The 15,228-nt window shown below is 35.0% G+C and overlaps 2 protein-coding genes and 1 long non-coding RNA gene across 3 annotated transcripts; 1 reads left to right on the forward strand and 2 right to left on the reverse strand.

Moving 5' to 3' along the window:
* LOC8076986 (protein FAR1-RELATED SEQUENCE 5) lies at window positions 7,328–11,589 on the forward strand. The gene is made up of 8 exons (XM_002439900.2): window positions 7,328–7,387; window positions 7,599–7,664; window positions 7,742–7,843; window positions 8,268–8,327; window positions 8,419–8,502; window positions 8,586–8,657; window positions 8,752–11,245; window positions 11,489–11,589. The coding sequence occupies exons 1-8, from the start codon at window positions 7,328–7,330 to the stop codon at window positions 11,587–11,589; spliced, it is 3,039 nt and encodes a 1,012-aa protein (XP_002439945.2).
* LOC8076987 lies at window positions 11,633–13,790 on the reverse strand. The gene is made up of 9 exons (XM_021448181.1): window positions 13,782–13,790; window positions 13,559–13,693; window positions 13,079–13,464; window positions 12,803–12,980; window positions 12,638–12,736; window positions 12,410–12,541; window positions 12,224–12,330; window positions 11,940–12,123; window positions 11,633–11,859 (listed from the first exon to the last, which is right to left on the reverse strand). The coding sequence occupies exons 1-9, from the start codon at window positions 13,788–13,790 to the stop codon at window positions 11,842–11,844; spliced, it is 1,248 nt and encodes a 415-aa protein (XP_021303856.1). The 3' UTR covers window positions 11,633–11,841.
* Window positions 13,923–14,697, reverse strand: LOC110430141. Its single transcript, XR_002447405.1, has 4 exons — window positions 14,634–14,697; window positions 14,486–14,560; window positions 14,360–14,405; window positions 13,923–14,124 (listed from the first exon to the last, which is right to left on the reverse strand). It is a non-coding gene; the product is annotated as an uncharacterized LOC110430141 (long non-coding RNA).

The following is a 15,228-nucleotide window of genomic DNA, read 5'->3' on the forward strand; positions in this document are numbered from 1 at the left end:
GAACGATGTAAGAGCATCTTCAACAGTTATGCAATTGAAATTTGCCATTTGTTGAAGTTTGCCATGTCCCTAAACGTTTTGTCAAAGGAAAAATAAGTTCATCTCTAAGTGTTTGGCATTTTTTGACTTGGCATTTCCTAAAATAGTGGACCCAACTATTTTTGTCTGAGAATCTTTCATCTTCGCGGGAAATTCTCTCGCGCGTCGCACGCGCGCAATTCCTTCGCCCGTCACCGCCAATTCTCTCGCGCGTCGCGCGGCCGTGTTCATCCCGCAAGTCCACGTTGCCGCTTGGTCCAGGTCGTCGAGATCCGATCGAGGCAACAGTCCCAGGTAGCACCACGACATCCAGGTCCCAAGGCTTCCGCAAGGAGGGCTTCGAGGTCGCCAAAAGAGGTCGTTGCTTGATCCAGGCCGGCGACATCTGCTCGAGGTAGCCTCGCGTCGCTGCAAGAAAAGGAGGCGGCGATGAATCTCCTTCGTCCCCGCGCGAAGAACGGAGGCGGCACGCAAAGAAAGGAGGCAGCGCGCGGGAAAAAGAAAAGAGTCGCGCACGGGGAGGAGTCGTCTCGCGGGAAACTACCGCGACGTGGGGAGTACGGGCACGACAAGGAGTCCAAGATTCTCGGGATATCAAAACTGCCAAGATATTGTGCCTATGCAAAAATGACAAGTTTGGTCCATCAAATGCCAAGTTTGACAAAATGCATAAGTCAAATACAAAACTGTTGGAGAGCAATTTTTAAGGTTTTTGATAAATTTTAATAATGCAAAGTCTAATTACATAACTGTTGGAGATGCTCTAATATCTTGAATGAATAAAGTTCTGCTGTATTGTTTCAAAAAAATAGAAAGTCTCTAATCTTCCCTTTCTGAAAGGAAGAACAAAAAAATATTTTTCCTTTTCTGTAGGGATGGCGGTGGTGAGTCCTCACTGCTCGCACACGTGTTCTTCAAAAGGCATCCAATCAATCGAAGATTGCATCCGTCCAGAGCTTGGTTGGGAGAAAACCAGTCATCGAATCAAGAAGGAAGTTATGCAGGGCGGCGAGCGTGTGCTTGAGAAGAAGCCTGTAGTAGAGCCATGTTCAAAGGGGACAGCCATGGAAACACAAGGGAATCCCAAGGAAAAATCAATGGTTTCATGAAGCCTACAAGCGTGAGTAGACTTCGTTTCCCAATGAGAAACAACTTCTACCAATCTTCGTCTCTCTTCTCCTTAATTCTACACATCATGAAAATGATGATATGATAGTCCAATTAGTACTATGATCTATCTCGCTTTCAGGATTGGGACCGCCCTAAATGATAAGCCAATGACTATTTCTAAAACTCCCACTTAATCAATTTTGTTCTTGATTCTTCATGCTAATATCATGTGACGATGTCCATTAGGTCAGTCTCAATGCATGTTTCATAAGAGTGTCATGCACATTAAATAGGGTGCTACATAAGCAAAATTGCTGACTTGACAGAGTTATTAAATGAAGGAGTTTCATCAGATGAGAGAAGAGTTTCATCTCCATGAAACACATATGGCTCGGTTACCTAGTTTATAGTCTTAGTAACTGTGCCATGAAACTATGCATTGAGACTGGCTTTAGTCTTCTAGAAATTCGTTGAATAACGACAAAATTGAAATATTGATTGTTGATATTTTCTTGAATATCATGTGGGCAAAGATAGAAGCACACACATATTATTGTGCGGGCCTCATCAATTGATCTGGTGAATGCTCCATTGCGTATTTTTTTGCCATTTCTTTGTTGTTTCAACTTGGGTATTAATCAAAATTTAACCTTCACTTCAGGACACAGCCCTTTCAAGACAGAAGACATGTGACTGGAAAAAATATTTAAAAAACTATTATAATATGTTTAACACATCTTTAACACACAATGTTAGTCCTAGGCTTGTGTTGTCATCTCAGTCAAAAAATAAAAGATATAGGTCATGAACACATGATTCTTACACTATATAAATATGATGATGCATATATATTAGAAAACATTGTCAAGTTCGTCCACCATACAACAACTATAGATAGGTGGGTGCAAATTGATCCAACATCTTGTAAATTGTAATATGCCTAGCTTATGCATGGACTTGGTGTTTTTGTGCATATATATGGTCCAAACATGGCATAGGCGTATATTTAGCCACCGTGGACGTTTGAGGAGTGAGGACAGTATAGGGCTCATATTCACTTGGACGAAACAATCTCGGCCCATTCAACCTTTTGCTCGGCTTGCTCTGCCGCTCATATTCCTTGATTTGACGATGGTCAGGCCCACTCGCTTGGTCATCAGCACACTCAACGTCACAACAACCACCCACAATCAGCTTAGGTCCAACTGGCCTCGTTCGGTTGAAGGGGAATGTGCTCTATTCGAGCAGAATTCGTTATACAATTTGAATACGTTTCAGTGAACAGGAATTATTTCTGGTCGAGATTCAGCTGAAACGAACGAGGTAGCACGCCTACATGACAGGTCTGGCCTTTCGCATTTGGAAGCGGAGCAAATGTCACGAGACGGGTTCTCCATGCTAGTAATCACTTGAGCCGTTGATGACGAAGCCTCGTCTCCAAAACCCCTCCATCGCTCCTCCTAAATAAACATGTGCAATAGCCTTCTACCCTTGATTAGGACCAGACAGGACATTGAGCCGATAAAGGTATGAAACCATCGGTTCTCTGATTCACTAGTTCCACCATTAAAAATTAGTTCAACTATTTGTTAGATAGCTTTGGACAGGATAAATTGAACTATTCCCAAATACTTTCAACCAGTATGATATAATGGTATACTCTATTATATAACTAGCCTCTAACTAATCTACCCAGAAGTCTACATCATGTACTCCAAAATCATCATACGTTTGTTGGCGGTTCTTAAGTCTAATAATTCATTCGTCAAAATATAATAAAACAACTACATTACATAATGCGTTATAACATGGTGTGTTTTAATTTAACAAGTTTCCACAAGTTTTGGTGCTCTAGAGTTGTTTTACAAGACATATATATATTGAAAATGCGCATAAAAAGATAATGTGTAGAGCAATTACAATTTGGTACAAAAAATGACTTAAATATTAATTTAAATATTCACCATTGCATTCAAATGCTGTAATTGAGTGTACCATTACGAAAAGCTTGTTGGGATAATTAAGATAGATATATTTTTTTGTCTAATTTGAAAGAAAATATAAAGTTTTGGAATTAAAAAATAGTGCCAAAAGTCAACACATCCATGTAAACCCAAAAGTCAACCCAGCAGGTTCGTCGCGCATGGGACGTTCGAGCGTGAGCAGCGGTAGCAGCAGCCCTGCGAGCCCACCGGCAGCAGGCGCACAAACGTAGCCCAGAATGACGCTGGCTGCAGGCGTGCCAAGCACCAGACCCTGCCGGTTCACTTGTTTTATGAGAAAACCTCTACAATCAGATCATTCCTAATAGCAATACTTCTGTCGACCTTAATTTTGGGATCTGTCTACCACTCATTCGGTTGATTTGGTCTATTCTATCATTCGGTTGATGAATAAGGCCAAATCAACCGAATTCTGAACACACCCATAATCAAATGAATAAAGACATCAAATCAACCGAATTTTAGTTCAACTGATCCACATCTAACGGACAGACATAAATCATATGATTACATACTTCAAATATAGATAATCAGAAAGAAATAAAATTAACAAAATCCAAAAGATTTTTCATATGATACAATCAAATAACAAAAAAAATTTACAAAAACCCAAATGTTTTCTATGGGAGCCAAATACACATAATAATTGCCATATACTTCACAAATAACAAAAATAAATTTCAAACAAACAATACCAAATTTACATGACATTGTCACAAACATTTACACCGAAATATTCAATGTAAATACCAAAGAAGAAAACTGTAAACATAGTTAGAAGACAATGTAAAACCAAGCATTTGCCAAATATTTAATTGCATAACATTATTTGATGTCTAATCATTAAAAATCAGAGATGACCAACAATACATAATTAAGGAAAAAAACTGAAAACACTAGTCCTTTTCAAATCAACACCAAATCTTTCATGGCTTCCCAAATCTGAAGAGAAACTAATTTCAAGAGCTAAAGTAAACTTCTATATACAAATGCACACAATACATAGATCATTTCGATCAAATAAGAGTATAAGACAACATAAGGTGAAGCATACCAAAATTTAAGCATATGTGCCATCGAAATGAAGGGAAGATGAAGCAGCAGCATAAAGAATCTAACCCGAACAATGAGAATGAATAGCCTTCATAAACTCGGTTAAGAACAAGAACAGACAAGTTGAAGCTCCAAATGAGGCTTGTGCAATACTTATAATGAGCAAATAGCTGCAAAATATAGAACTATGATCAACCAGAGAATGAAGCAAAAATTAACCAAAATTACAGTAGCAAAAGTTCCAAATCCATTCATGATTGGTTTTAACTGATCAATGAGACTGAGCAGCTAGTGATGTCAGAAAACAAAACAAAACATACTACACAAAAATCATAAAATAAATTTACAAATAAACAATAACAAATTTACATTAAGATGTACAAACATTTACACCGAAATATTCAATGTAAAATACCAAAGAAGAAAACTGTAAACATAGTTAGAAGACAATGTAAAACCAAGCATTTGCCAAATATTTAATTGCATAACCTGATCCAATTTTATGTAGTTGAAACATTATTTGATGTCTAATCATTAAAAATCAGAGAGGACCAAAAACTAAAATAAAGAAACATAGTAATTATTTAATTGCATAACCTGATCCAATTGTATATAGTTGAAACATTATTTGATCTCTAATCATTAAAAATCAGAGAGGACCAAATACTAAAACAGATTTCAAAACTTGAAAAACAATATCAACAAAAGCATTTGAAAAGAACTTTAGGGCAAAGATGGTGACCTGGTACAAATGAGGACCAAATAATCAAACAGATGCAAACCTTGCTAAGAAAATGGCACCTATACCCAGCTTACATCAACCTGTTCAAAAAATTACATGAAGTAGTCAAATGTAAATATAGAAATATGATATAGTAAATAATTTTACAAGAACTTGTAAACCTAAGAAGAAGTCAAACAACTTACTGTATCATCTGCACAATGACCAAGTACAATGATCATTACTCAATGCATGGTGATCTCAAAGCATTGACATAATTAAGGAGTAGATCAGAACCACCAATTTGTACTATCTTCAGCTCAGCATTTGCCACCATAAGCAAACATATATACATAAATAAATATATTTCTTAAAAACATTAATAAAAATAAAAACTGACTTGTTCCAGAAATTATAACTTGTTCAAATTATTACAAACATAACTCAACAGTAAAAAAATAAGATCCACATACATAACTTCAAACATATTGTTCTTCATAACATAAAAAGCCATCCTACTCGACAAAAATATTAGAAAGGAAAAATCTGGCGGCAATCTTCACTCTGATATAAGTCTTCTTCTACTGGACGAACACTAATACTCAAAACACGATAGAAAGACATCTTTTCACCAGCAACCTCAAATGATCTACCAGCCATCAAATTTGCATCCTCTTCTCCAGTTACCTTGACATACACCGTGGCATTCTTCGAATCATAGGCAAACTTATACACAGAAAGGAACTCACGACCACGATTCTGCTTCACCACACGAGCAACTAATTTAAGCATGTTACCACTGCGCAAACCTTTAGCAGCAATAAGCTGAGATTGATCTCCAACATCTAAATCCAGATTATCCACAACAAATAAAGAGACTTCTTCATCTACTAAAGTAAATGGTACAGCAGCTTCAGGAACAATTGAATTTTTTGCAGAAACAACCTAGAAAAATTTTGTAAAATAAATATAGGAATTAAAACAACAAAACAATCAAAAAATGGTAACAAAAGACATAATAATAAAAAAGCATACCTTGATCCTTATTGGAATATCCATAAAAGCTTTGCAAGAGCCACTCCTATATGAAATACTTTGAACTTCAAATACTAAAACAACAATATCACCAACTCCAATAACCCACTTGCGAAGACGAAAAGGAATATGTTCCAAGGGAACTAGAACATAAACAAGACCATCTTTATCATTAACACAAAATTTGCTATCATTGACAATCGTTCGCATCGTTGATGGCTTGTGCTCAATATATTTCAAAGCGTGAGCAACAGTAGACACAGGATCAGCAACAACCTTGTTAAACTTAACAGCTATTAGACGAGACTGTTTGCCAGGAGTCAAACCAAGAACATCTATGACATAATCAGAAACTTCCTTGCTTTCAAAGACACCAGTGGTTGCCATCTAAATAAAAAAACAATATCAGTAACCCCAGTTATCTAAACAATAGACCATTAAGCACAATTGAAAAAAAAAACACACAAAACTATGAATTATGACATGACACCATAGAAAACAGCAAATTAAAACATACCTTCCACAATAGATAACCAACACTTAACCTTGAGCAAATAGAACTGCATCAAAATAATAGAAAAATAAATGATTTCAGATCTCAAAGAAAAAAATATATAAAAGAATAAAAAATACTTCAACAATCGAGTAATTATAGAGAAATGAAACCACAAGAAAATAAAATAAAATGGAACCCCGAGAATAGAATAAAAAAAGAGAAGAACAAAACAAGAACGAAAAGATTAAATGTCAACTAGTTCAGAAACACATGTAAGATCTAAACAATACTTTTCATCTAAACACTTACTTGCAGGGTCCAGAAAAGATGGAGAACAACAAAGAAGAAGGCTACAGAAGACAACAAGAATACTCTGAGAGGAAGGCAAAGAATTTATAAAGAAGGGAATGGGACTCAAAACGCACATACAAATGGTCGTGCACAAAAACAGCAAAGGGAAACGGTCCATACCCTAGGAGTAAATTCAGGAAGACCAAATGGAGAGTGAGATACGATGGAAGGGTGAAGGGTGAGACCAGTTAATACGTCAGGGAGGGAGTAAATGCAGAACCACCAACAGGTAACTGACAAAAAAAGGCCAAAAAGGTCTTAAAAGGCCATGTACTGGACAAAAGCCCAAAAGAAAGCCCAATAAACAAAGAGAAGGGGCAAAACATAAAAAGAACAAACTTGCCCTCCAAGAAGGTCAAAAAGCATCTGTAAAAAGGAGAAGGGGCAAAACGAAAAAATGATACTTACCTGCCCCTACAGAGCAACCTTATCGAGAGGTACCAACCACAAAAAGCAGATCTAACGAGAGGACTCAATTGAAGGAGGATCTGACTACGGGACTCAAAGGAAGGAAGAAGCATGGAACCTCCAGATCAATCCACGCAGCTTCACCTACAAAAAGATGGGGACAAAGCACAGGTAAGCAATCTGTAATAGAACAACATAAAGATTGAAACGAAGTTCCCTAGCAACCCTTGTGAAGAACACTTCTTTCAACTAAAACAAACCTAGAAACATCAATAAAATCATTATGATACCAGAAAATTAACAAAAAGTGAATAACAATTTCAGAATTACTTATCTACATTACTATATTGTCTAACATCTTTTAAATATATGTTGATTGCAGAATCAAATGGGGGATAGAAACAAGGACAAACATAAAGCAACATCAATACAAGACAACCAAGAGCAGGTAACTTCTCAAACATTAAAATTCTAAAAAGAAGGATGAAATACTGTATAAAACTCATTTATACATAATAAATGCAGGAACAATTTGCATACCTTACAATGATGGGATTTGAACAATCATCTTCAAGGCATCCAATCAACGAATGTGAAGACAACATTGTCCAGATGTACAACTTCCAGGTACCAAATTTACATATTCAAAACAAAAATATAAGCTACCAACAGCTTATATAGCAGATCAATTATTGAATACAGACACAAGATGGAACATCAAAAGAGACAAATATTACACAAGATGAGAGATCTAGAATGACAGAATTCAATCCATACATCCATCATTTACAAGGCATAAACATGGTAAGACCAAACTCTATTCCTAGCCATAATATAGATATATATTAATAACATGACAAAATAGAAAATAAAAAATATAATTATGTTTTAAATTTTAGCAGGAAAGCTTAACAGGTCTACTAATGGAGCAAATCAGGAACTCCCAAGAAGAAGTATTTTCATTACAGTCCCAAATTCAATAACTTACAACTTGTTTAATAGTGTAAATTCATTGCATTGCTAATATAAATATTTTTGCCTCATATTTCAGTTTTCTCAGGAATTGCAGGGATCATATACAAGAATGTTGTTTGGTCCAGATATCTATCAGGTAAATTATATGACAATTGTACATATACAAAATTCAAAAACTATATTAAAAATAGTAACTCATCCATAATCATATATGCTAATTAATGCAGGGAAATTTGGATCTACACAAACCAGTTTCAAATTTTTGTACAGGAGAAGAATATGAAATATCTAATGCACCACAAGGACAAGAGGTACCATAAAACATAAATATTACACTCACTACAAAAAACAAAAAAGAAACTTACCTTGATTGACATATAAATCAATTTTGCAGATGACCATGGAGAATATAAACAGCAATCCTGGAGACAACAATGATGTCAACTACTCATTTTCAGAGCATCAGGTAAGAATATTCATACATCAACTCATAGTACATATAAAAATATAGCATGAGAAAGAAAACCAAAAACAGTGACTTCTTATAATAATATATGCAGGACAATGACATTAGCAACAGGGATGAAAACTACTCAACTAAGATTGAAGAAAGTCAATGGCAGAATGGACTATTCAGTAACATGCAACTACAATGGATCCAAGAAGCTGAAGAGGTTGAGCAACAAGATTTGTCAAGTGCAGCATCAGACCTAACAAAAACAATGGCAGAATCATCAAATACACAACATGAACCACCTGAAGAAGTAGACACTACAGAAGGCAACAGTAGCCAGCTACTAACAGAACAAGAGATAGATGAATTTATAATGAGAGAACAGATAGCAGCTTCAGAAGGGAACAACTCAGAAATCAATAGCAAGTATACGCCACAGCTAGGAATGCAATTTGAGAACAAAGAACAAGCTCAACACTTCTTCAACTTCTATGCATGGCTAGCTGGGTTTCAAACAGTAGTAGCACATGTTGCAAGAACTACAAGCAAGAAAAGAAACAATGAGATCACCAAACTCACAATAAAGTGTCATAGATATGGTAAAGCACCAAAGAAGAAAACTACAGAGGAGCAGGAAGGTGAAGTGGACAAAGATATAGGAAAAATGAAAGGTAAGAAAAGGAAGACAAATATAGCAGAGAAAACAGACTGCCAATGTGTTATGGTCATTAAAGAAGACGCTAACATATGGAAGATCATTAGATTAGATTTGGATCACAATCATGAACTCTACCCTGGACAGAGCAACCAACAGTTTAGTGGTCATAAATATATGACTGATATGGAGAAGTCACTTATAAGGACTCTGAATGACAATAACATTGCAACAAGACAGATGATCTCTATAATATCATACCTCAGAGGAGGACCCACAGCATTACCAGTGAAGAAAAAGGATATCAGCAACTTCAGAACAAAGATTAATAGAGAAATTAAAGGAACAGATATGACCAAAGTGCTAGACAACTTCAGAAAAAAGAAGAGTGAAGATCCAACATTCTTCTACAAATTTGAGCTAGATGATGAAAATAGAATGAAAAATATTTTTTGGAGAGATGGATCATCACTAAAATATTATGCAGACTTTGGAGATTGTGTGAGCTTCGACACAACATATATGACAAACAGATACCGACTGCCATTTGCACCTTTTGTAGGAATTACAGGACATGCACAGACATGTATATTTGGATGTGCTTTCCTAAAAGATGAAACAATAGCAACTTTCAAATGGCTGTTTGAGACATTCCTAGAATCCATGGGAGGCAAACACCCACAAACTATAATAACTGACCAAGACAAAGCTATGAAGACAGCAATAGAAGAAGTGATGCCAAACACAAGGCACAGAAATTGCCTTTTCCACATCAAGACCAAATGCTACTCGAAGAACATTAAAGTTTTTGCAGCTAATGATGGCCTATATGAGGAATTTGAAGACATAGTGAACAACTCTGTCACAGAAGAAGAGTTTGAGAACTTGTGGAGAGAGATGATCAGGGAAAGAGGCTTAGAGAACAACAAGTACTTGACAAAAATGTGGGAAACAAGAAAAAGATTCATACCTGTGTACTACAAAAATGATTTCTTCCCTTTCATCCAAAGCACCTCAAGAAGTGAAGCAACAAATGCTAGATTCAAACAGAATGTTGGACCAACCTATAGTATTAACAGCTTTGTGGCAGAGTATGATCGCATAGTGGACAGCATTGAGAGAGCAGAGAACCTAGAGGACCACTATAGCAACCAAAAAAGACCAAAGGAACTATTGTATGGGTACACATTTGAGAAACAAGCACAAGAGTTATATAACAGGAATATTTACAAGAAGTTTCAAATTCAACTACAAGCTACTTCAACTCTAACTTACAAGGAAATCGAAGAAGGGAAGCAATTCGAAGTCTGGCAAAGAAGTAACCAAGTGTACAAGGCACAACGAATTAGGAGGTACATAGTACTAACTAACCTCACACAAGGGAATGAAGACTTCAGTTGCATATGTGCCAAATTCAGCAAAGACGGAATCCTATGCTCCCATATCCTGAAAATCATGATAGAGAAGGAAATTAGTGCAATACCAGATAAGTATATAATAGATAGATGGAGAAAAAAGGACATGAGATTGATCAGGAAAAGAGTAGAGGAAACAACAATTGCAACAAATTCATTGCTTAGATTCAATGTACTATCGAGGAAATCAGCAGCAATGAATTCAAAGGCAGCTAAGACAGAAGAAGCAACAGATTACCTTGTAGCAGAAATGGAGAGGATCAACTTGCACCTGGACAAGTTATTAGCACCAAAAAGCATTGGAGAAACACAAAGTGAACCTATAGCAGATGAACAAGTACAAACACAAGGACTCAAAGCATATGAAGACAATTATACACAGAACCAGTTAGAGGACCCAGAAAGAATACAAAACAAGGGCAGGCCAGAGAAACCAAAGAGAATGAAAGCAGTTATAGAAGAAGCAAAAGAAAAGGCAAAGAAAAAAGAAAACAAGAAGAAGAAGAAACAAACAACAAATGAAAATTCTGGTACCATATATAACAGCAACTCCATATCATTGCTAACATATTGCAATTTAAATATATAAGACACAAAATGCATAAAACAAAAACATTCATAATCAAATTATCAGGTCAGCTACTAGATCTGCATTTTCATGCTACTTTTCAATTTCTATTTTACTAAGTTGCCATATTACCTGTTAACATATTTAAATGTGCTCACTTTCAATTTAAATTACCATTGTTGTATACTAACTTTTAACCTAACAGGATCACCAGTGAAGCCAAACTCCAAGAGATTCAAGAAGTCAACAAAGACCAACAATGATATAGAGGCGATCAAAACCCAAAAGGAGAAAGCAAGGAAGTGAAGACCATCACAATATAAAGAAGAAAAAGAAGACACGAACAATATCAGCAATATGTATTATAGTATTAGACTTATCATATGTAACAATTACTATGATGTGCAACACAGCACAAGCATATTGTAAGGCACTTCCAAAAGTACTACTTCGCGACATACATCATTGGCATATCGAATGTCGAGACAGAATATGAATTCCTATACAAACTACGAACAAAGTTTGATGAGACTAAAACAAAAAAAAATGGCCCAATAGCTACTCTGAACCACCTTCCTGTAAAAAAACAAATAAAAAATATAATAAATTAAGAGTAAGAAAATGGGAAAAATAAAAGTACAGAGCCAATAGAATACCTCATTCAAGTCAAAACTAATCACAGGGGTCTTGTTTCCGGTATTTCTTGGATTGAACAACATCTCATTTGCTAATTTGATCCTTATGTTTACAATGTCATCACTGCTGAACAGGGAAAATAGACTTGACCTTGGAGAAGTCCAATGCTCGAGGAACATCATAGCATAAATTCCTGAATCAACACTGCATAATAAATTTAGAAAAAACAATTCAATTATCTAATATAAAATAAAAATAAGAAAAAAATCAAACAAATCAAAAGTAATAGGAAAAAGAAACATACTTATTTTCTGCAGATTGCTTAGGCACACTTGGGTATAGAACACCATACTGTTCAAAGTTCATTTCACGCTTAACAAACTTGTTCCACCAAAATTGAAACTCTGGGATCTGGAGCAAAGTAACAAAATATATTGAACAAAACTTAAGAAATAAAAGAATAAACAAAGCCAAAGACAAAAAATATTACCATCTTCGCCCTAACATATTGCTGATAAGCGTGAACTTCTGAATAGTATGAGTCCAGAAACACAAATTTCTTATCCTTGATGTCAACAACAAATACAAACCAATGATCTTCATAAAATGTAGGGAAATACAACTGCGGAAACAATGACACATTTAAAAATCAAAATGTAAAATTGACAACAAAAAAAGAATGATTGATAATTAGAATAGGTTAGTAAGATTAACATACCATATTTGATTGAAAAAGTGGCCTCGCCTTTGAAGAACGATCAAATGCTCTCATCATCACATCACCGGCAACTTCATCATGATCTTTCAGGAGATTTTCCTTAGAAAAAAATATAATAAGAACATATGAAAACAAAAAATATTTGAAGTAACAAAAAAAACTTACTGAGATATTTGAAAAGAAGTAATGCCGCTTCGAAATATCTGGATGCCCATCAGGTCGGCAAAAAAGATGATAGCAAAATGCAGCAACAACAAAATTGTTGACTTTACCACCTGGCTTCATTGATTCACCAAGAGACCAATACGTACAACGAACACCTCCAAAGTACAAAGCATCAAGACTACATAAAACAGAAAAAAAGCACTACTCACCTAAATGATATAGATACAAAAATTATCAAAGCACAAGATAAAAGGTCACAAAGAAAAAGAAGATTACTTGCTAGAACGTGATTGGGCCAAACGACAAATAGCCTCATAGTTTGCTATTTCTGATTTTGAAACTTTGAACTTATCTCCAGTTACATCATAATCATCTATAAGAACTCGACTTGGACGAACCATCCTTCTAGGACCATGAATAGGGATCTTCCCACCAGTTGACGAGTTCCTGACCTTGAAATCAGAACGATTCGCCAAGCTTTCAGGATCAATAGAAGAATCAGCAGGAAATCCATGAGTATTCCCAAGGGAAATAGAAGAAGTCTGTGAAGTCATTCTCAATTTCCCAAACTTCAAGTTGTATAAATCATCTGATTTCTTAGTGTCAACTTTAACAGTTTCAGCAAACGATCTAGAACCAATACAAATAACTGGGGAAGAATCCTAAAAATTAAACATCAAACACATGTTAAGAACCAATAAAACAAAAAAATAAAAATATACAAGAAACCAAAAATAAACAAATAACAAAACTAACATTATGATCAGAAATACGAGCCCTCTTATCAGAACCATTACTACTATGTAAAACATTAGACTTCCTAGGTAGATTTGGAGTAATATGAGGAGATCCATCAACAGTAAAAGGTATAGTCTGCATCAACACAACATCCTACAAAAAAACAAAAATATGAAATTGAAAAATAATCACAAGGTACAACAAAATGATTCAATAAAAATATATGAATCAAATCACAAACTAACCTCATCTTTGGTATTCTGAGATCCATGCAAAATACCTTGAGAAACCTGTAAATAAAATGTCACGATCCTAAAAAAGGCTAAAAATCAATAGGAGATTATAAAAAATTACCTTAGAATATGCAAGTCTAGAACGATGACGAAAAGGACTTGGAGAAACAGAATCAGGTACAATAACATTATCATTGTCAAGATAAATCACATCTTTATCTAAATCAGAAGATTTGCCACGAGAACCAGAACGAGAACGAACATTAGTAATATCACACAATGGGTTGTCAACAGCAACATTCGTAACACCAGGCTTAGACTTGAACTTTTGACTTAGAACATCTGAGCTACCTACAAAAAAGATAAAAAAAAATAACAACATGTACAAAAACTACAAAAACAATTCAAATCTATACTAAATGAATGCCTTCTACATACAAAACTAAATACAAAACAAAATAACCTGACAACACATATGAAACAGCAACATTGCTTTAAATATTCATGCAAATACTTCAGACATAAATAAAGAAACCATTTTATGGGATGTTAACAAACTACATAAAACAACAACAGAAAAACTTACTCTTTCGTAGGTTACGCATAGTCTCATCCAACTCAACATCGATAACCTGAAAAAAAAATAGATTTGAAAAAAATAAGTGTAGATTCATAAATATTTTGTAATCACAGAAAAAAGGTAATTACATACATTATCAGTACCAGAGAACCCAACATTCTTTTGAGTTGATCTTGATGAAGATGGAACAAAAGCATTCACAGGTACCTGAGACAAATAATAAAGTAAATAAATAATTAATAAGAAACAAAATAATGGAAAAAATACTAAAAAAACAAACCTTAGGAGCAACAACATTAGGTTCTTCTGGAGCACCATCAGAAATAGAATCAGCAACATTGGGAGGCACCGCAGCACCATAAGAACCAGCACCATCATCAACAGAAGGATCAGTTTCAGCAATAGCCTTCATAATATCAAGAACAAGATCCTTTGTTCTAACATCAGTTTTACAAATATGACGGAACATCTTTGCAAACATATCTTGAAATTCTTTTGAAACATTTCCAAGAGAATTGATATCCATGTTCACAGATAAACCACAATTAAAGCAATGCTCATCAATCAGCTTTGATATTTTCAACTTCAAACTAAAAGGAAGTTTACAGCCAGAAACACTTTCCATCTTGGCGCAAAACTCAGAGTCAAGATCATCAGCACAACCAACTGAATTAAGACGAACAGCCTGAAGAAAAATTATTTAAAAATATAAATCAAAAATCAACTAAACGAAACAAACAGATAAAACAAAAAACCCAAAGTAAAACTTAAATAACCTTGTAGTAGCAAGTTTTCTCAAATTCAAGCAATGGTCTGTAACCATAAACACCAGGAGATTTAAGATCAAGACTACAATAAAACTGAATCATATCTTG

This window comes from Sorghum bicolor, chromosome 9 (genome assembly GCF_000003195.3).
Source record: "Sorghum bicolor cultivar BTx623 chromosome 9, Sorghum_bicolor_NCBIv3, whole genome shotgun sequence".
Lineage (NCBI taxonomy): Eukaryota > Viridiplantae > Streptophyta > Magnoliopsida > Poales > Poaceae > Sorghum > Sorghum bicolor.

What these genes read in the sequence shown, in the direction of transcription:
- LOC8076987 (XM_021448181.1), bottom strand. An exon ending in CTCGTATTTCTGATCATAAT is followed by an intron (nt 13,465 to 13,558) that starts GTTAGTTTTGTT and finishes TTTAATTTTTAG; the next exon opens with GATTCTTCCCCAGTTATTTG. An exon ending in AATATGTTAGGGCGAAGATG is followed by an intron (nt 12,331 to 12,409) that starts GTAATATTTTTT and finishes ACTTTGCTCCAG; the next exon opens with ATCCCAGAGTTTCAATTTTG.
- LOC8076986 (XM_002439900.2), top strand. Translation starts at nt 7,328, where the DNA reads ATGGAACCTCCAGATCAATCCACGCAGCTTCACCTACAAAAAGATGGG. An exon ending in TACAAGACAACCAAGAGCAG is followed by an intron (nt 7,665 to 7,741) that starts GTAACTTCTCAA and finishes TAATAAATGCAG; the next exon opens with GAACAATTTGCATACCTTAC. An exon ending in TCCAGATGTACAACTTCCAG is followed by an intron (nt 7,844 to 8,267) that starts GTACCAAATTTA and finishes CTCATATTTCAG; the next exon opens with TTTTCTCAGGAATTGCAGGG.